At 49.1% G+C, this 19,585-nt stretch overlaps 1 protein-coding gene across 1 annotated transcript in view; it reads left to right on the top strand.

Moving 5' to 3' along the window:
* Positions 1-19,585, top strand: part of LOC138819024 (SH2 domain-containing adapter protein B-like) — a 136,904-nt gene that overhangs the window by 97,094 nt on the left and 20,225 nt on the right. Inside the window, 2 exon segments of the mRNA XM_070010160.1 lie at positions 10,060-10,231; positions 14,592-14,711. Of these exon segments, the coding sequence (XP_069866261.1) occupies positions 10,060-10,231; positions 14,592-14,711 (292 nt within the window).

The raw sequence follows: 19,585 nt of genomic DNA, 5'->3' as shown, positions 1-19,585 counted from the left end.
CTAGCAATGACATGTTTCTGATTGTTTAGTTTACCTACAACAGGGGTCTCAAACTTGAACTCTAATCAGAGCCACCGGCTATCAGTTTTAAGCCAATTGCTTGGTCTCACCCCCAGAGCTGCTGGTGCTGTATGTCCAGAGGAAGCTGTGTGAATTTGAATTCCTCATAAGTTCACAGCTGATGCTTCTGCTGCGGACCTGGGGACCAAGTATATACCACGTATCAGGTGCAGACAGGGGAGTCCAGGGAGGGGGGAGAGGAGGTGCAAGCTTGGCTCAGGTGGTTTCATGACTGATCCCTTTCCTGCCCTTCTCCTGGATTGGGCTGGCCCCTGCCACACCCCATACATGTTTTATTCTGGAGCAACCAGGTACAAACTTGTCACTTGTCACTGCTGCAACAGTGTACGTCAGAGCCTTGTCAAGTAAGGAAGAAAAGCCAGAGAGAGGGAAAGTAATGTCCCAGGTATGTCTGTTTCCTGAATAGTCGTGAGTCACGTCAGCCACCTCGGTGGCCTGATTTTAAAGTAATCCTTATAAGTGGGGGTAGGGCAAGAAGGGAAGGTCCCTGACCAGAAGCTAATTTTCATTGAGTGCTATTTACAAACCTATATAGATTTACAAACCTATGAAGCCCTGCCAAATGAGTGCCATTTCACACCATTTCAGCGTGTCATCACACGCTGAGTCTCTGAGGCTCAGAGAGGGTGAGCAACTTGCCTGCAGACACAGCAGGGAATTGAGGCCAGTCTGACTGCAGAGCGCTTGGGTGTCCACTGCAACATTGATGTCTTACGTGGGGAAAGGTGGGTTTGAGCATGCCCTTCACCTCGTGCTTGAGTGATGAGTTAGAAGTAGTTGTTTTTGCTTGCTCTTTATTCACCTTGCTCCTTGTCCACGTCAATGTGGATGATATGCCGATGTGTGCTTCAGGCACCGTTCCAAACTTGCTCTATTCACCTGACCCCTGAGCCCATCTTCCATAGCCATAACCCTCTGCAGAGTTCCACAGGAAATCTCAGACCTGGTCATGGATCCTCCACATAACCATTCTCAGGAATGCTTCCTGTCTCCCTCATAGCTTCCCAGAATGCCTTGGGCCTGTAAGGAAATTAACAATTGTGTTTGTACAGGGAGCTTTTTGCTGTGTAATGAATAACAGCCATAATTAATGTTTAACACGTGTGAGCAGCAGGTCTGCCAGGGGAAAAGGGGTTTGTATAAGAGAGCTGGGCTCACTCACTTCCTTTGGCTAATGTGTCACTGAGAGACAGGTTTTTCCAGTTGGTTTTTCTACTTGACGTATGAATAAATTTAGTACCTAAAAAAAGAAAAGAAAAAACATCAGCATTTAATAGCTTTGTTTCGTCTGCTAATTACATTGAAAGAAATGTCCCTTCCAGTGACTTTGTCTCCTGTGTAGTTAGAACCCAAAGATTTGATAGAATATCTTTGGCCAGCCAGAACTCTGTGTTCACATGGATGGAGGCTGTAAGCTCCATGAGATCAAAGACCCTGCCCTGTTCATGTCTTCCTGGCCCTCAGAGCCTCCCTCAGTGCCTGGCATATAATGAGCACTCAGCTGCTTGGGAAGTTGCTAGTGAGTCAGGTCCTGGGAAAGCCAAACCCCAGTTGTCCAGTGCTAGACTTGTGGCCGGTTTGCTGTACACTGTGTCCTCTCTAGCTGGTAGCTGTCCCACCTCTTATTTGAACTTTTGGTGTGAAGCTAAAGGTGTGTCTGCCTGTTTGAGGATTGGCTGTGAGCGGAAATAACCATATGAGTTGGCCAGCATGGGCTTGTCCCCTGTTGTTGCTCCTGACTGGCACTACAATTCACAGTGGGCAGTGACAGAAATCCACAAGTACCCAGCCTACTCTGAGTGGGTCTTTAGGCTTATAAATGGAGGAAAATCCCAGGCTTTAGGATTCTTGTGTCTGTGGAGATTTGCAGGTAAAAGGATACTCACTAGGCACAAGCAGGCCCCAGGTATATCTGACAGGGGAAACCCTGCCCAAACTCGGAGAGGAGTTCAGGGCTGTGGCCATGGTCTGGATTTAAAACCTGCCTGTTTCTTCATCTGTACAAGGTGACAATAAGCACTGGGAGTTGGGATCCATCAACTGTTCAGTAAGTAGTAGCTGTTGATATCACCAGTCACTTCTGTGACTTTGGACAGTGTATGGCCTTGTAAGCAGATTTGTGCTGAACTTGTTACAGCCTATTGACTTTGAGTGAGTCAGTTCTTTTTCCTACCCTGCGTTTCTTATTTGTGAAATGAGTTGTGATGGTGAGGATGGCTGGCTCTGGCATTTCATCAGGCTTTGTCTTAAATCTCTTATAGCCAGGCACCCAGCAGGGGAGGGTTTTTCTGGGAATGGGGCCAGAGGGGAGGAATCAGAGGACAAAGGCATGCTCCTTCTTCTAGGCCAAGGTGTCTTCTCTGTCTCAAATATGGCATACTTCTGCAGATGGCATACTGGGAAGCAAAAGGTACCTTGGCATCTGCCTCAAAGCAGGGTCTGTTTTTCCAGGGATCACTGGCCACCCACCCGCACAATGAGAACCTGCGCTCTCAACCTTCTATGAGGATGGCAGTGCACAGCCCTGGGACCAGAGTGTCCATGGATTATGCACAGTGGTCCCTGATTGGTGACTTTCAGTAAAGCAAATCTTTACCGAAGTACTTACTAAGTCCCGCAGCCGACCTGAGGGGTGAGCCTGGCCCACTTTGAACTGCACAAGAGTAGGGGCCTCCTTCTGTGAAGTGGGAATTCCCGTGTATCTCACCATGTGGGTGAAGGTCAGGTGGCACAGTTGTGTATTTGGAAAACTGAAATAGCAGAGCTCTGAGGTCACAGAAAGTTCTTAGTCATCCACGGTGTTTGTATGATAGGAACATTTATGGCATTTTCAGACTCTAGCAATCATGCAGTACACCCCACCTCCCAAATCAATGCAGCCTTCCCTACTTGCCCCCATGGACTCCCTGTCAAGGACTGTAGAAGAGGTACCTTGACTGCCTTTATTTCTTTGGTGGTTTTTGTTTTGTTTGTTTTGGTGCCAGTTCTGGGGCTTGAACTCAGGGCCTGGACACTGTCCCTGAGCTTATTTGCCCAAGGTGCATCTTCTATCACTTCAGCCACAACTCTATTTCTGGCTTTTTGGTGGTTAATTGGAGATTAGAGTCTCATGAACTTTCTTGTGTCGTACTGTGATCCTGAGATCTCAGCCTCCTGGGTAGCTAGGATTACAGGTGTGAGCCACCAACATTTGACTCTGTTCCTTATTATGTCTGAGTTAATAAGACATCCCTGAAGAAACAGAAGGCTCCTCCTTGCAGCTGACGTGTGCTTTACAAGTGTGGCCCATATTGACTTTGGCTGATCTACTGAGAGGCCAAAGACACTTCCTTGGAAACTGAGAGCAGCTGAAAAGTGGCTTAGTCCTGATTGGAGAACTGGTAGAGCCAGAACAGGCCAGCCAAAAAGAAGCAGCCTGGCAATCTACCTAGACAGCAGTGCTGGCTCTTCTGCTGGCTCTTCAGCCTTAGGTAAGAAGAGGCAATCCAGAGCTGCTTCCCAAGCAGAAGATGAAGGACCGGGGTGGGGCCTGTTGCCTGACCCACCAGCTTGCTCCAATAGCTTGGGCAAGTTACATGGAGGCACCAAGCACCTTGTTTGTAAAAATATGGACAGTAATACCACAACCTTATAGGCTCACTATGCCAACGAGAGAAAAATGTGCCTTTCAGATCCCCCCTGACTAAATGAGGACTAAGCCATTTTTTCAAAACTGTTAAAGTATTTTGAAGGAGTCCAGTTTCTGAGCCTTGCCTTTTCTGTGTGATAATAGAGGTTGCATGATCCTGGGAGACTCATGCTTCTATACAGCCACCACTATTCCAGGGGTGGGGTGTTTAGAAGGAACAGTCAAATGTCCTGCCTTCTTGGAGCTTTCAACTCAGTCAGGAATTCTATGGAAGTGAGGGGTGGGGGGCAGGAAGATAGTTTTTGACATGGAGCACTTTTATGTAAGCATCACATGACCATGGGCAGAGAGCCTGTCTTTACAAGGAGCCTGTCTGTACCTATGGGCAGCTAAAACTCAGAAAAACTTAGAAATATGCCCAGAGTTGCACAGTAATGGCAGAGGAGGATTAAATCCAGGTCTTCACGACTCTGAAGTCCATACTCTTTCTGCAGTTTTTCATGCCCTGGCCTTGTTTAGCTCAGAGGCCACTTACTGGAGTACGCATCTGAGGGGAAAGTGGCTACAGTTTGTGTCCCATTTTGAGTGAACACATATTTCACTGTAATGAGATAGTGGAACAGATAAGGGACCTCAAGACTTAGAGGAAGACAAAGGAATTCCACCTGGGGTTTTTAGGGCAAAGACTACCCCAGGAGGTAACATCTAAGCTAAGCTTAGAAGAATAGGTGGGATTTTTGGAGACAGATAGTGAAGAAAGAGATTCCGAGATTAGATACAAACGAAGAAAAGCTAAAGAAGGGTGTGGGATTTGGAGACAATCCCTCCTGGCTGAGAGAGCATATGGGTGAGGTAGAACCCAGAGAGGTCTTAGAGGCAAAGCCACCTGTGGAAAGTCAGGCTGGAGCTGAGTCACTGAGGACCTTGAGGTTGCAGTTGTCCATGAGCACTGGGAAACCAGCAAGGGTTCAAAGCGCAGCAAAGCTATGATGTAGAGATTCCTTGGCATTTTGAAAGCTGCTATCTGGTCCACTCTGCACTGTGCACCAAAAGAAGATGAACCCTGAAAAAATATACTTGTTTCATCTGAGCAAACATTTTCATGGTGAGGGGAAGGAGCACAGGGCACAGGGGTCAAGGGCAGTACCTTGTACCCGGCCCTGGAGGACTCTATGCATCACTCAGGTGGAGCAGAAGCCTGGCCCTCCACTGCTCTTGCAAGGAAGGAAGACAGATAAGCTGAGCTGACCGTGTGGCTCCACAGTCCTCCAGACCCAATCTCCTCCTGCCACAGGACTCCCCTGGAAGAGCATTTTCTGTTTCCTCCTCAGGCCTCCATTCCTAACCCATTACCCCTAGCAAGGTTACCAGAGGGTTAGTGCTTATGAGAGCCTCAGATATTGTCCTCTGTTGTTGTCTGGGACCAAACTTTGGGACCTACAAAATCTGTAATGTGTTCAAAGGAAGGACCAAGAGAGAGTCCTAAAAGATAAGAGTACTTGCTGGGGGCTGAGAAGGTGGCTCAGTGGTAGAGCACTTGCCTTGCATGCCTGAGGCCCTGGGTTCGATTCCTCAGCACCACATAAGCAAAAAGAAAGAAGCCGGAAGTGGCGCTGTGGCTCAAGTGGTAGAGCGCTAGCCTTGAGCTGAAGAGCTGAGGGACAGCGCCCAGGCCCAGAGTTCAGGCCCCACAACCGGACCCAAAAAAAAAAAAAAAAAAAAAGAGTACTTGCTGGGTCATAAGTTCTGTCAACCTAACTGGAACTCTTAGAAAACATTTTGGGTGAAACCGGTGCTAACTTGATGGGCCCTGGGGCACATTGACCATATCCCTCTACCCCCATCCCATCTCCATCATAGACAAAAGTCCAGTGCCTCATCCCAGCTTGATCTGTCTGAGGCCCTCCCTGTTGCAGGATTCTGACTTGGATTTTTCATTGCCTATAGGTGGAATTCATTAGGTTCTGTCATTCTAACAGCTCACAGGAGAAGCATATTTTCTCTCTAAATGCAGATATTCTTTTGAAGGATTGTATCTTTATCTTTTGCAGAGGAATCACTAAATTAAAAGAATTGCCATTTTAAATTGTAGATTAAAGAGAAACTTAATTAGAAGGGATGAAAGCAGTTATGTTTGGGGCTTTTGTTTTTATTCCCCCACCCCCACCCCTTTGACTGCCGAATCACTGCACTTGGAGTTTGTATATTTGTATTTTAGGTGAAATGATTTGCCTAATTAAGCCTGTCACTCATCCCCACCTGTTCTCTAAAATACATGACTACATTATTAAGCTTGCCGGCAAATGTAGAAATTAATTCAGAGGGGAATTAGTGTTGACTAGGATGTTCTTAGGTTTTATCCAATTTATCAGGTAAGAAAACCGATATTTTTTCCCCTAATAAAGCAATACAGCAGCTCATTAAATTTCTTCATTTAAGGCATTCATTAAACACCTAGTACCCATGTATAGCTACTGTGGTAGGCATGGAGGGAAAAGAACACAGGGTACAGCCCCCTGCCCTTGAGGACTCATAAAGAGTCCAACAAGGAAACTGATAATTAGGGTACCATGAACTGAAGTCAAAGGGAATCTGGGGAGAGGTGAGTTCAGGGAATGCTTCCTGGAAGGGATAGCACAAAGGGTAATAGAATCAGGTGTAGAGATCAGCAAGACTTGAGGCTGAGCAGGCATCCGGGCCCTGGAGGGCTTTACAAACTACAGAAGACCTTAGGCTCCTTCCCTATTCTCTGGTCTATTCTCCCTTCCCTGCCTCTGTGGCAGAAAGTCTGTTGGGGATTAGTATTGCCTGAATCCCTCAGTTTCTGATTTCAGCCAGTAGAGCTTGTCTTTCCCTCTCTGACCTGTGGTAAAATTAAGCCTAGAGCCTCACCTCCTTACTACCCACACATCCTGCTGAGCTTCAGCCTCCTGCCCACGACAGTGCAATGCCTTAGCAGAGGGGAACATATAACAGATGGGAACTGGCCCCATCTCAGTGGGGTACTGCCTTCCCTGGTCCTGAATCGATCTGGCAATTCTCCCTGACTCACACATACAAGGAACGTGTGCCATTGGAATCACCTTCTTCATACTATCGTCACTGAGCAGTCCCAGGGCCCTACTTCACGTTGTCCATAGCCACCCTATCAAGAGACAGGGTTTTCTCATGCCAACCTAAGAGTGTCATTATCTGGCATCATCAGGAAGGTGCTGTTTTGCTGCCCCTTACCTGTCCATTGACATCACTGCTCACTTTTACACCAGGGTGCCCACCAAGGGCTCTTCAAGGTGGGTGCTTGGGTCAGAACCTGCTTTACCACTTCATTCCCTGCCCAAAAACATGTATACCATCTGACCAGCTGCCACGAGAGTTATGTGGTTCAGAGGGGCTGAGGGAGTGATTGGAGTGATGGAAGGTTAGAGGGCCAGATGCCCATGGCAGCAGGAATACCAGGGCCCAGTTCTAGCTCTGGGCTTTACCCCTTCTCTCTGGCCCCCAGCACAAGAGCCCTCTCCTGCACCAGATGGAAAAGGGCTTGGGTGTCTCCTTGCACTATCCCCTTCTGGCCAAGGCCAGCCCCATCCTCCAGTGCTCAGGCCCAAGCCTGCTATTGTCCCTGATCCTCTTTCTCCTCTTGTGCTCTACTTGAAATAAGGGAGCTTTCCCCTTTCCCAGTGTTGCCCCTCTACCCATATCCTTTCTTTTACTTAATAAACAATTTTGGTAGAGCTGTTTTAAATTCTCAGAAAAGCTGAGTGGAAAGTACAAGGTCCCACATACCCCAGCCCCCTCCATTTCTTTTTAGCCAACCTAACAGAAATTCTAAGGTGAACAAGTTCCCCACCAAAACTAGAATGAAATCCAGACTCTCCAGACCCCTGAGGGCTGGCTCTCTTGGCCCTTCCACCTCTCAATGCTCAAACCTTGGGCCACCTCATTGCCTGGACTCTGCTCTTCCCTCTTCTAGGACTGCCCTTTCCATAGTCATCCCCCTTCCCATCTGCTGCTTACTCAGACAACATCCCTGCCCCATTCCACCGTATTTGTCTGTCCGATGCTGTCATCAGCTACTGGCATGCTGGCTTATTTATTCCTGCCCTTCCTCACCAGGAATCTGAGCTCTCATGTGGACATCTTTTTGTTTTGTTTTGCTCACCACTGTTTTCCTGCCCTTAAAAAGTGCCCCACACTGTGATTGAGTGTTGCATATGAATCTTGGGTAGACAGGCTGGCCACATGCTCTGCATAGTCAAGAGAGTGGGCAGGTCCAACATATCTAGAGTCTTAGATTGGCAAGAACTTCCCTCCCCTGTTTTCTTTTTCTTATTTTCTTTTTTCTTTTTTGTTTTGTTTTGTTGGTCATAGAGCTTGAACTCAGGGCCTGGGTGCTGTCCCTGAGCTCTTTCCCTCAAGACTAGCACTGGACCACTGTGAACCACAGTACCACTTCCAATTTTCTGGCAGTTAACTGAAGATAAGAGTCTCATGGACTTTCTTGCCTAGGCTGGCTTTGAACTGCAATTCTGAGATCTCAGCCTCCTAAGTAGGATTACAGGTGTGAGCCACCAGCACCTGACCGCTCCTCAGTTTTCTATGTGTAACATTGCCATAGGTGGGGTTGAGATCTTCCATGCCCAGGCTTGGCCAAGGACATGGGGTTAGAGATGCATCTGCACTGAGCTGGAGCTGTTCTGCAGGCCTGCACCTGGCTGACCTGGCAACCTCTGTGTATTCTAGTGCCTTCTCTCATCTATCTTCACCTCACCCCAGTGAAGTAGGATATGGGAGCTGAGAAAGGTTGAGTAACTCAGCTGAGGCACCACTGAGAATCAGTAGACATAGAAGAGGAGTGGAGGGGGCTGGGAAGTTGGCTCAGTGGTAGAGCGCTTGCCTTGCATGCCTGAGGCCCTGGGTTCGATTCCTCAGCACCACATAAGCAAAAAAGCAAAAAGCCAGAAGTGGCACTGTGGCTCAAGTGGTAGAGCGCTAGCCTTGAACTGAAGAGCTGAGGGACAGCGCTCAGGCCTAGAGTTCAGACCCCCACGACCGGACCCAAAAAAAAAAGAAGAGTGGAGGGGTTGGAAATAATCTATTAGAAGAAGAGTGGAGCTCAGCTTAATTTGATAGCTGATATGAAGTCTCATATCATATCTGCATTGTGAAGATGTGATCCTCATAACAATATAGGTATATGATAACTGCATCTAGCAAAGGACTACCTGCCAGGTACTCTGCTAAGATGATCGTGTGCCTCACCTCATTTCATCGCCATAAAGTGGGGCTCTCATTACCCCTGTCTTTTAGAGGGAAACTGAGGCCCAAAGGGAAGACTTGCAAGTGGACTAGCTGGTCCCCAGGAACTCTCTAGCATCTCTAGCTCATTGTCCTTTCTGTAGCTTATTTGTGCCCTCCACAAGCCTACAAAAGGCACATGACAGGAAGGAAAGTAAGTGAGAGAGCCCAGCCTCCATCCTCAAGCTCATGTGCTGCTTTAATCTCACTGTGTCTGGATCATGCAGCATCCAGTATGAGGAGAAGCAGGCTCTGTGACAACATGACACCCCAAGGAGAACTCTATAAGGTTGGCCCAGCAGAAAGGGGGCGGATGGAGCAATTGTGGCCTAGATGGGATCATAGAATGGGAGGAGAGAAGCCTCATGGAGGCAGGTTTCCCACACTGTGCGGAACAGCTCTTCCCTGAGAACCATCCAGAGGGCCTAGCACCCTTGCTAGAGTTGGAGGGAGAATCTTGTGTGCTTAGGGCCTCGCTAACTAGCCTTTGGAGACACATCCAGCCCCCCAGTCTCACTTGGCACAGCCAGGTAGCCCCTGCATGCCCTGTCTTGAGAAGCTGTCTTGGCCTGTTTTGTGGTTATAATAAATCTGAGGCTGGTTATTTGTAAAGAAGAGGGGATTGTTTTGGCTCACGTTCTGGAGGCTGAGAAGTCCAAGGGCATGATACCTTTTCCAACTGCTGGCAGAAGGCAGAAGGGTGAGTGGGCAGCTTCAAAGGAGAGAAAACAGCAGGGGCAACCTGGCTCTATAATAACCCAGTCATATCACCATCACAGTAGCCTTCTAGTTCACAAGGAGTCCACCCCCACCTCCCAAACACCTCCCACTAAGCCCCACCTCCCAACACTGTGCCTTGAGCAATTAAGGTTCCAATACTTTAGCTTTTGGGGCTATGCTCAAAACCGTAGAAGAAGCCAGTGTTTGGGGCTTTTTCATTGCATGAAACTCTGCCTCCACCAAACTGTAAAATACGACTAAATAAGTGACTGTTGTCTGAAACTGTGTTCCTTACAGAGCCACCTGGTAACCATACTCTTTCTTTGCTCGCTCAGCCCAGTTCAATGGCAACGAGAAGCGACAGTCATCGCCCTCACCTTCAAGGGACCGGCGGCGCCAACTTCGTGCTCCAGGAGGGGGCTTCAAGCCCATCAAACATGGGAGCCCGGAGTTCTGTGGGATTCTGGGGGAGAGAGTGGATCCTGCTGTCCCACTAGAGAAGCAGATGTAAGTTCTGTGGATCAGCATCCAACACCAACCCCAGTATATCTCATTGCTGTGAACCTCTGTTTCTCATTATTGTAAACCCCAGTGTATCTGATTGCTGTGCCTCTGTTCATTGATTTGCCTTGGGAGTGCAGGAGTTATAGGGCCTTTTTGCCCCCTCATTTGCAGAGGCTGTAGCAGAAGCAGCCCTAGGACTAGAATGTATGTCTCATGACTCCTGGGCCTGGCCATGTCCTTCCTCATGATGTTAACACCACTACCCTCCCTCAATGGCTAGTCAAGAGACCGAAAAATAATCTGTGTGTGGTTTAGCTGAGTAGGTTCCTCATAAGCCTTCCTTGTGGGTATCATGTGTTGTATCAGTCTTGGCCCTGGGGACTCTGGTCTTGCTTAGCTGGTAGTGCTTTTCTCTCCCCGCCCCCAACAGGAAAGGCTGGCTTGAAGAGCAGGATGCAAGGTTTTCCGAATGATGTCATGTTCTGCCCTTGGAAGTATGTGCTGTTGTCCTGGGAGGCTGCAGTCTCCTGCCTCCTGGAGCTTGCTGGGAGCCCAGCCAGTGTGGTTAATCAGCTCTCACAGCCACGCAGATTGTGCAGCCAGCTTTGCTTATTTCTGATCAAACTGTGCACTTGTTAATCAACAAACAGAGCAGAGACTCCTGGAAGCCAGCCCATGTGCAACCTGACTATCAGTGGCCAGGCCTGCCTGGGTTAGCTAAAGTCTCCCCATTCTCTCTCTACTCCCAGATGAAGCTGGATGCCCTTCCTTTCCCATTTCTGCCCAAGAAGACCCTCAGCAAGTCCAAAGACATGTCTGCCTTTCCTTCCCATATAACCTGTTCTTCCCAGGGTTATCCTGGCCTTCCAGAAGTCCTGAAGTTCCTTCCTCAGAGATGTGTTTAGGTAACTCCTCTACTTTCAGTGCAGCTTCATACAGACAAAGAACCACCTGCACCCCAACCCCATCTTACATCATTGTTATGACCAGTTTGTAAACACAAACTTTGCTGAAGGAAGTGAAGAAAATAAGCTTGACTTGCCCCTATGGAAAACAAGCCCTGTAAGAGCAGAAACTTTTCTGAGAGACCCCCACACCAGAACTGTGGCTAGAACATAGACCATGTCATAGGGCCTGAATAAACAGTTCTCAGCTCCTTTTCTGTTTGAGTCCCCAGATAGCCCCCTCCATCCTCAATGACAGTGGGCACATCTGACAGCTCCCTCCTCTTGGGACCTCCATTGTCACCTGCCTTTTTGTCCATTCTTCTCCCCAGCCACTCCTTCTGGCACCTTACCCCTCCTTGACCTGGGCTCAGTGTCCAGTTATATGCATCCCTGAGTACTCTCTCCCATGATGCTGGTAATGATTCACCTTTCCCAGAGGTCCTCACTCCTATACCTGGCTACCTCCCTGGCATTTCAAACTCAATGCATTTAGAACTGGGATCTTGACCACCTAGGAATTTGCTCCTCCCCAGCTTCCACATCTGTCTACTTACAACTGAGGCCACAAACTTGGAGTCCTGTTGATTCCGTGTTCTGTCTTATGTCAACATCTGCTTCCATTACCAAGTTCTGCCATTTTTTTTCCTCCACAAAACTGAGTCTGTCCACCTCCCTCTTCTGCACAACCAATGCAGCAGCCTCTGACTTTTCCTCCTGCTTCCCTCTGAGTTGTCCTCAGGGCAGGCTGGTTGATCTATAAGGTCATTCAAAGCAAATATAACAATGTATATATAACACACTCTTTCCAACATGTTTAGGATTAAATCAGGCTTGTTTCCTTGGCCCATAAGGCCTCACTCATAACTGGAAAGTCCATTCTCATCCTGTACCACTCAGTGCTCACAGTGCTTGCTACCTATCTGCTGTGTAAACATCCCAAGCACATTCCTGTCTCAGGACCTATACACTTGCTATTTCTTCTGGGCTCTTTACACAGTTGGCACCTCAGGATTTGCAGATAAATATTCTCAGGGTGGGGGGGCAGGGGGAGGGCTCTCCTGTCCTTTATTCTACAGCTGCTCCCTCCCCTCCACAGTCCTTGCTTTGCCACAGCCTTTGTATAGCAATTGTCACTATCTGGGATGGTTTCTTGTATCTGCTTGTTGACTCTGCCTCTCCACGTCAGCCTGATGAGATCAAGGCTGTAGGGAGCAGTAAGTAAATATTGGATGAGCCAATGGATATTGAATGGAATGAATGGAAATAATTGAGGCTCCCTAATGCCCTGGTTTTGACCTGGCTGGCCAGTTAGGGTCTCGCATGTCCCCAAAATAGCTTCCTGCCTAGTCTCTTTTCATTCCAGGCAGAGCTTACTTAGGCCCAACAGTTGGTCCCCACCCCCACAGACCCACAGAAGCTCAGCCTGGCTCCCTGTCCTGCTGACAGGCTGCCGGTGGCTGCCTGGCTCTTGACCCAGTGCCCTTTACCCTTAGTCTCTCCTTTGATCCTAGACCCCAAGACCATGCTTGTGCCTTTCCCTTTTCTGGGAGTGCCAGGAAAGACTGGTAGCTAATCCTGCTTATCACCCGGGGAACTATCCTTAACAGGGATCCAGAAACATGCCCTGCCCCTCCCCCAACCTCCACCCTCTGCAGCCCATTTGAGCCAGCCTCACTGTGTGATCAGGGAGGGCCTGGCCGTGGGCAGCACTTCCCCAGAGGCCACTTCCAGACCTTCCCTGAGGATGGCTGTGCTTCAAATGGCTGGAAGCTGTTTTCCTAATAAAACATTTGTCAGCTCGCTGGGGGTGTGCTGTGCAGGCAGGCTCTCTGGAGGGTGTCACATCAGTCTGTTGCCTCTCATTTCAGAAGCCAGCTCTGTCCTTGTCTCATTGTTTCTTCCCATAACAGCCACTCTAAAGCATGACTTGGGCCTTGGCACACCTGAAAACATTTTCACTATGGCCCTCTCCTCTTGTGTATCCCCAACCCCACCCTCATGTTTCTGTGTAAGTAGAGAGAAAGGCAGGTCACCATGCACCCCCTGCCAAGCATTCTGCTGGGCTGCTCAGCCCTCTCTAGACAGAGGTGCTCCATTTAGGCTCTGTCTATTCTCCAGTCCTCAGTGTTCTAGGACCCAAGTCTTTTTTAGGTTTTGATGTACCATGCCTCGCCTGCTGGCTGGATGTCACTGTGGTATCAGTGGCAGGAAGCACACAGTGACCTGCAGCAGAGGTTTGTCTAGGTAGAACGTCAAGGTACACATGTGGAGGCAGAATACCCACATCAGCTGGTCTAAAACACAACGAGGACTACACAAATGACATCTTGAAGTCCTGATAGACAGATAGTATCCTCCACTGTTGAAAACATTCCTCTCCAGAACATACCCAAACACTTCCATGAGTCATCCAATCCCAAAGGGATTGGCATGGCCCTAAGTTGGTATACAGACAAAGCTCAGCCACCTTCAGTGGCATGTCCAGCTGTGGTCTCTGGAATGGTGAGACAGACTCCAGGCTCCACATCTCTGTCTCTTCTTGTAACCTATGGACACCAGCCCCCACCCCCACCCCAGGCTCTTATATTCACTCATGAGTTTGAGGTATATGTACCCTCCTGTTGGTATTGAGTATTTTAACCCTTCTACTGTCATTTCCCTTCCAGCTTTCCCAATCATAGAAGACAATGTCCTGATTTCTGGTGATGGCATTCTTGCAGATATGCATAGATCCTTCTCCCTCCCCTCTGGCATGGGTAGTGTCTGAGATTCTCCTGTACCTAGAGGCATCTGGCAGGAGCATTGTGTAACACCCCTGTCCTGAGTTAGCCTCTCCCATGTCACAGACAGTGTCAGAGTGGCCTTCCTGTCAGCACCTAATGTGGCTTCCATATCCTTCAGAGAAATGCTCCTGGCCTGTTCCACCTTGACCTGGGGCCACACTGCCCACTCCTCTCCTTGTGACCTTTTTCCAGCCACTTGCTTCTTCTGGCTCTTTCCATAGCCTGCACAGGTGACTCCTCAGGCCTGTGCCTCAACCCTTCTGTCCTCTGCCAGAAAAGCTCCTTTCTAACCACTGTTCTTCATGGCTTCCTGGGGTGTCATTTTCTCCACAAGCTTTCCTGCCTAAAATCACAGTACTCCACATTCCCCAGCTTCACTTTACCTCCATAGCACCTGGCACCCCAGGTTTGCTGTGTGACCCCAGAGGGTTGTGAACCTCAAGCAAGATAGTTTGACTAGATTTGACTCTCTCTTCTCCCCTCAGGATCTGGCATTTGGCAGGTACTCAGAAAACAGCTGCTGAATTCTGGAACCAAATGCAGACACCTGGGAGGCTGGGAGTTGGCAGTTGCCATCTGAGGGGAGCACCCTGTCCTTGCTGGGCTCTGACTGAGCTCTGCTTTCTCTCCCAGATGGTATCACGGAGCCATCAGCAGAGGAGATGCTGAGAACCTGCTGCGACTCTGCAAGGAATGTAGCTACCTTGTCCGCAACAGCCAGACCAGCAAACACGACTACTCCCTGTCCCTGAAGTAAGTACAGTCCACACCTCCATAGCACACCACCACTGGCTCATGGGGGGACGGACCTGCAGTCCCTGGGAAACTTCCTAGCAGGAGTTACTTCAGCCTTGGTCTTTCAATTTGGTCTCATTCTCCTGAGGCACACAGGAGCTATTCTGGTTATCTCTGCTTCCTACCAGAGAGGAGGTCTTTGTCCTAGGGATTATAGTAGCCCTGCTGTCACTCAGGCCACCAACCAGGGTCTGTACCAGGCTCTCAGCACCTCTCATTTTGGTCTCAAACCTCTAACTTCAGCCCTTTGATGAGGAACATACTGTTCCCATTGTGCAGCCTGGGAAACTGAGGCTCTCAAAGGCAGTAATCAACCCAAGGGGCAAGGCCAGGACTACAGAGTGGCCGTCTGACCACTTTCTTTACACGTATGGGTTGTCTCCTAGGCAGGTCTGGCTTTTATCAGGTCTGGCTAATGGTTAGGAGGAACTGGAGAGAGCTGTGAGGCATCCTGCTGTGTTACTACCTGTGGCTGTTCTGCACACTGTCCGGTCTTCCTGACCTGTGAGGAGTTGATGTCAGGTATAAGAGAAATGTCACAAACAAAAGGGAGTTTGGTTGGGTGCTGCATCATTCAGTGCTATTGCTGTGTGGGACCCAAGGAATCTTCTAAAAACCCATTTTAGGGCTTTTTAACTCCCCAGGTAGGGGAGTTATAAGCCAAGTCCAGCACTGGAAGAGAACACATTTTCTAATAGCTGATTAAAAAAAAAGAAAGAAAGTCAGCTAAAGTGGCCTGAAGATAGCACATCTTATCATTGAGGGAAGTCAAGGAGAATGTGCAACAGAAGGCTAGGAAAATATAGAGAATTTCTATCCAGCTGGGAGAAAATACTCAAGACAAAAAGTAGGAGTGTTGCTGTTCCCCAAGCCTCTGGCTTCTACATGCCTCATTGTGATCATCCCTGATAGCTTGAAGAATTCAAGAAATGATGGCAGTGGAGGGGACTTCAGTGTGCTAAACCACACCTGGGCTGACAGGCTGGGTTGAGGCAAGATGGGGTCAGGGAGCACGTGCACCCTGTGCAAACTGATGGCCAAGGCTGCTGACTCCCAGCTAATCTATACCTTTACTCAGATAATCTTGCAACCCAGGAATGACACTCTCCTGAGCTGCAAGACTCACGAAAAACAAGTGGCATCAGTCACCTGTGTGGCCAGCCTTTTCTGCAGATCCAGGCAGCCCGCTGACTCTCTGGGACGCTGGTCTTGCTAGGCTGTTGCTCCTAACCCTGTAGTCTCTCTGGCATTCATTTCCTCTAGAATTCTTGCTGCCTGGGAACCAGCCAGAGGTATCTCTATAGAAGTCCTGGCTGGATGCACAGCAGAATAAGGGACAGACTGTCCCACTCCAAGCCCTGCCATTCACCAAGGGGCCAGGACCTGACCAGGCTTGGGCTTCCTCTTTGTGCATGTCAGTAGGCTAGGCCTGAATTGAGCGCACTGGCTGGGCACCAAGGCCATGCAGTACTCCATATCCCTGCATGTGTGGATATGGAGTATCTATATGAGTACTTAATCTACTAAGTACTCAGCACATGCCATGGCTGTGAGCCTAGAATCAGTTACCAAAGTAACTCCACTTATATCTTGCAGAGACCATTTCTCCATCTCTGTGCAGCATCCCCTACTTACACAAGCCCCAATGTTACCTCACAGATAGGTTGCAGAGGGCCAAGGGCTAACCTGCTTTGTCCCTGGTGTATGCCATGCGTGAGCCACCAGCGCCCAGCTTGCTTCAAGTCCATTTTTAAGAGGCCTGAGGTCTCAGATCTTGGACGGACATCCTTTCCCGCCACTCAGCTCTCACTGTGTGATCTTGGGCAAGTCCTTCCCTTCTCTGGATCAGTGTCCACAGTTGCCTAATGAGATTTGGACTTTGATGGTCCCTTCCACCTCTATCAAGGTATTTCCTGACTCCTTACATTTCCCCATCTGTGCATGCAGCCCTCTTTCTCTTTGGCGGCCTCTGGCTAAATTAACGCACCTCCTGTCCCAGGAGAGGAGCCATAGCAGCCTCTAGGACCCAGGACAAGTGCCAGGATCTGATTGGCTGCACCTGTCCTGTCTGATCTAATCATGAGAGCTGTGGTTCGGGTGACTGCTCTTGCCCAAAGGAGCTAGAAATGGAAAGTTTAGTCTGCATGCTTGTCTGAAGCCATGAGATCACTTCCTTCCCCCAAGACCAAAAGACCATGTCACCCAATCTGCCTTCCTTTTAAGAACCCCAAGTTAGGAAGGTCGACTTGCTTCCCAGAGTGACCCTAGCGCATTATGACCAATTCAGTTGCTGACTAGGGGACACCTGCCTGGCATTAATAACCTTGACCAAAAACAGAACAGCCTGGTACTGCAGGTCCTGGCTGCTTGAGACAGGCACCAGCTTTGCTAGCCATTGTGCATGAAGTGTGTGGGTTCTCACTTGGGCCTGCCCACCAAAGCAGTGGGGAATGGCATCCCCATGCCGGCTCAGCTATCAGGAGTGCAAATAGACATTGGAATTCCAACTATGCTAGTTCTGCACTGCTGGCCACTTTCATGTGAGCCTCAGGTCCAGCCCTGAGAGTGTTCTAGGGGTGGAGAAGGTATTGAGATGAGACTACCCCCAGAGGACCAGGCCCTCCATCCGCTCTGTCCTCCCTCAGAAGGTACTTATCAGAGCCTTCTGTACCAGGCACTGGTTAGGCATCAGAAAGAGCCAAGGTAGACAGGGCTCCAAGGGCTCACAGCTGGCCAGTTCAGCCTGTGCCTTGCTGTACACAGGTCTCCCCAAAGGATCTTTAGAGTCCAGCGTCGGCTTATGGGGGTTGGGCAGCTGTGCCACAGAGGGCTGAAAGAAGCTGCAGGAGGCTGCAAGTGAGTCGTTAATGACTAGATGAGCATCTCAGTGGGAGGCACAGCCCTGGACATACCAAAGAGCTCCTTCCCAGAGGAGCTGTTAGTGTCTATTTCTTAGTATGGAAGTCACAGACTTATGGATACCTCTGAATCCTGTTGGCCTGAACTTAAATCCCACTTCCCCTGGGTATCCATAGACAAGACATTTTAGACGGCCTGCTTGCTTTCCCTAGAATGGCCCTGAAGAGCGTGGCTGGGGCAAATGCCCAAACTCCATCATCTGAAAATACAGGGAGGTGAATGGCCCGAGGCCAGCTGAGGCCAGAACAGAGGTGTCCGCCCCAGCTCTTCTTACCCTGGGTCAGAAGGCCTTCCAGTGGCTCTCAGTGCTAGCTTGGAAATGGCCTTAGTGGCCTTTCTAGTTCCGTCCCTTTGCCTCATGAGTGAGGAACTGAGCCCAGTAGAAATTCACAACCAACCCCCTCCCATCCTGTCAGGCTGCCTACTTGACACTTAACCACAGTCATGATACAGGTGGTGATGACTGGCCACACCCCCTGGATGCAGCCAGGCTGGCCCTTATGTAACCTCCCAGGAAACCCGAGAGAATGATGGTACTCCATCCCCATCACGTCTTAGTGCCCCTCCGTGACAGAGCCCCTGCTTGTGAAGCTGACTATGGAGGTCCTATAAATGGCTTTTGTTACTCCCCTGTCCCTCTTGCCACCTCCAGCCTGACTGGATGGGTTCAAGCTGACCCTGCATCCATGGCTGGCCCCAGAGTCTTCTCTATAGCTGATGGAAGCCTTCAAAGGGCTGAGACTTTAAAAATTGGCAAGAAAACATGAAACGCACACACTTTTTCTTATGTCTGGAAAGGCAAGTAGGGTAAATCGATGGAAAGTCATGAGAAATCTCAATTAAAAGTGTTCTCCAGACACTTTTGACTCTTGAGTGGCTCTTCACAAGGTTTGGTTTCACAAGCTTTTGCAGAGAAATCTGGACAAAATAAGGAAAAGGAGACTTCAAAGACTTCAGAGTTTGCAGCTGGTAGGGAGCAGGGGAGTCCCTCATGGGCAAAGGAAGGGGGCTGTCCTTGGAATAGGGGCATACGCAGTGGTGCTGGGGCACTGGGGAGTCCTCATCTCCGTGGGGCAAGCGACCTCTTAAAGACTTTCCAAAGGGCCTTTGGGCTTTCACAGCAAGTCTCCAGCTTCCTTGCAGATGTGATCTCTGAGAGGCTTTTGGTACCTGACTTGCTACCACAGCCCCCTCTGCCCTTCCTCAGCCCTTTAAGCTCCACCCCACGCAGGGACAGTTCTTGCACTCCAGCCAACAAGAGCCCACATCTGACAAGATGGAGGACATGGACACATGAAACACATGTGGAAAATAGAAAGCAAGAGGGAAGGTACTAGAGAAAGGGTTGTTTAAAGGATGAAGAAGTCTTTTTTTTTTTTATTTAATTTTATCTTATTTGTGAACATACTGTACAGAGGGATTACAATTACATGGGCAGGATAATGCGTACATTTCTTACCAAGCATTGCAGCCTCCTCCTTTGTTTACCCTTCACCTCCCTTCCCAGCCTCCCCCCACCCCCCCAATCCCAATCCTTCTCCTTCCCTCTCTTCTCCCCCCCCCCCCCACCGACGTTGTAAAGCTCGTTTTGGACATGACAACTTGTACTTCTCATTGTTGCAACAGGTCCACCTGTATCCTTAAACAACTGGTTTTTCCCCATCTCCTCCACAAGTTATACTGACATCAAATATAGTGAAAGCGGGGGTTACACTGTGGGGGAGGGACATACAAAGCAACAAAGAGATAATCTTATAAATGCGTTAGAAACACATGCATGAACGAAAAAAACATTAAAATACATATCTAAGGGTTCATTTTCCTGACATCACATTATCTGACCTTTTACGCTTGACTCATACATATACTAGATATTGCAAATAAGGGAAACCATGGGACCTATGTTTCTTTGG

This window comes from Dipodomys merriami, unplaced genomic scaffold (assembly GCF_024711535.1).
Source record: "Dipodomys merriami isolate MVZ:Mamm:240054 unplaced genomic scaffold, mDipMer1.0.p SCAF_11, whole genome shotgun sequence".
Taxonomy (NCBI): domain Eukaryota; kingdom Metazoa; phylum Chordata; class Mammalia; order Rodentia; family Heteromyidae; genus Dipodomys; species Dipodomys merriami.
This window is presented reverse-complemented; position numbering and strand designations above follow the sequence as displayed.